Below are 1,961 nucleotides of genomic sequence, written 5' to 3' on the forward strand. Positions count from 1 at the left end.
CCATAACAAAGGAAGGGCTCAACTAATTTAGTGGTGATGGCCTCAGCCACTTTTAGGCTTCTAAGGAAAAGGAAGGATGAGAATTTTGCATCCCATTCTTAATGTTTTATGCTGCTCCTCTATGTAGATACTTTTCCCCTTTATTCCCTTGCATCTTTTGAGCATTTGACCATGTTTAATATGATTCTGTACCTTAAAAAAAAAAAAAAAAGAGGAGTTAAGTGTTCAATGTTACAGACAAAACTGCTATCAAGCATCATGTTCCCCTCAAATTTTCCTTGCCATACACATGTAAATTTTACATTTTTGTACCATCTCATTTAAGTTTTCCTCTACTTAGACAGCCACATCCACAGGAAGGAAAATCAGAAAGCCACAAAAAACAACCATGAAGCTAAAGCAAAGGAGAGAACATGCAGAAACTATAACGAAAATCTGAAATTGAACCTAATATTTGATGGAAATGACTGAGCAACATATTGCAATAAGAAAAAGGAAGACTTGGTAATAGATTCGTTTGTCCGGTGGAAGCCCACACAAGGACAAAGAAAAAGAAAAAACAATCAAACGACATGAGTTGTTGTAATATGTTATCTATGATATCATGCTAATGTACTAAATTGTTGAAAAATGGGAGAAGAAACGACAAAGTCAAAATTAATAAAAATGAAAACTAGACAAGTAGACAAATTATTATCAGTTACAAGAGCCTTTTCATGCACTTTTTCAATATACTTCTGCAAATATTTGTTCCCATAATGAATTGGTCTATTCTAAGTATAATCTATAAGTTACAGAACACAAGCTGCTGCTCTAGACCACTCTTGATGCCAATCAAAGGAGAAAAATGCCGACACAAACATAAAAAGGTAAGCGATAAGAATAAACGAAGTGACAAAATGGCGTTTAAAGTATCCTCCGGAAATCTATAAGAATTTTGCTCTCTCTATATAGATAGAGGCTCGTAGATAACTTGGGTAACGCTCAATTTTAATTGGAAGAGTACAAAAAATGGGCATAAGAGAAATAGAAGTAGCTACTGGAAACAAGTTATTCATACACGAGTTGGAAGACGTCTGTGACTCGGTAACGGGACGTGCACTCACTGGGTCATGGATTTGGGACTCGGCTGTAGTGTTGTCCAATTGGATATCAGCTCGAGCCCAACTTGGCTACGATTTGAGTAGCAAGACAGTCCTCGAACTCGGTGCTGGAACGGGGCTTCCTGGATTGACGGCAGCTCGGCTTGGCGCCAGCCGAGTCGTACTGACAGATATAAAGCCACTAATTCCGTTATTGGAGAAGAATGTGGAGGTCAATGGACTTGGCGACCGAGTTCTGGCGTGTCAACTCGCTTGGGGATCGGACGAGATACCGAGTCAACTCAATGAGTTAGGCCACGTCGACTTGGTGCTGTTGTCGGACGTGTTCTTCGATGCTGCGGAAATGGGTGGACTGGCCAAGACGCTGAAGAAAGTATGTGGTAAGGAAACGACAGTGTGGGGAGCCACCGAGGTGAGGCCGTGGACGAGTGCAAGCTTAGGTGAGTTGGAGAGTGAAGGGTTTGGAATCGTTGAACTGTCGAGTCAACTCAGCGATGGATTGCATGAAGAGGTGACAGGTGGCGATCAGGAGGAGATCTCTGTTTTCCAGCTGGTTCCACCCGGTCAAGATTGCGAGCCTTTGGAAGCGTGGTCGCCAATTGTCTATTGATCCAACCAAGCAAAGAAAAAAGGTTTATCATAAAGTTCCAAACATAAAAGTGCAAGTTTCATCTTCACAATTGCTGCTGCAATGCTTGAAGTCGAACAAAGGAAAAGACATCAGACTTTTTGCTCAACTGGAGGGCATTCAAATATTAAGACCATTGTTTATGAAATGCTCATTTAAGTCCGATATCTCACCAAAATAATATAACAAGTAGCCTGTTATCAGTTAGTATAAGATGAGAAATATTTAAA

General features: G+C 40.4%; 1 protein-coding gene across 1 annotated transcript; it reads left to right on the forward strand.

Moving 5' to 3' along the window:
* The first annotated feature begins 822 nt into the window (after positions 1–822).
* Positions 823–1,961, forward strand: LOC113706704 (uncharacterized). Its single transcript, XM_027228655.2, has one exon. The coding sequence runs from the start codon at positions 1,012–1,014 to the stop codon at positions 1,711–1,713; it is 702 nt and encodes a 233-aa protein (XP_027084456.1). The 5' UTR covers positions 823–1,011; the 3' UTR covers positions 1,714–1,961.

This window comes from Coffea arabica, chromosome 8c, assembly GCF_036785885.1.
Source record: "Coffea arabica cultivar ET-39 chromosome 8c, Coffea Arabica ET-39 HiFi, whole genome shotgun sequence".
In the NCBI taxonomy this organism is placed as follows: Eukaryota; Viridiplantae; Streptophyta; class Magnoliopsida; order Gentianales; family Rubiaceae; genus Coffea; species Coffea arabica.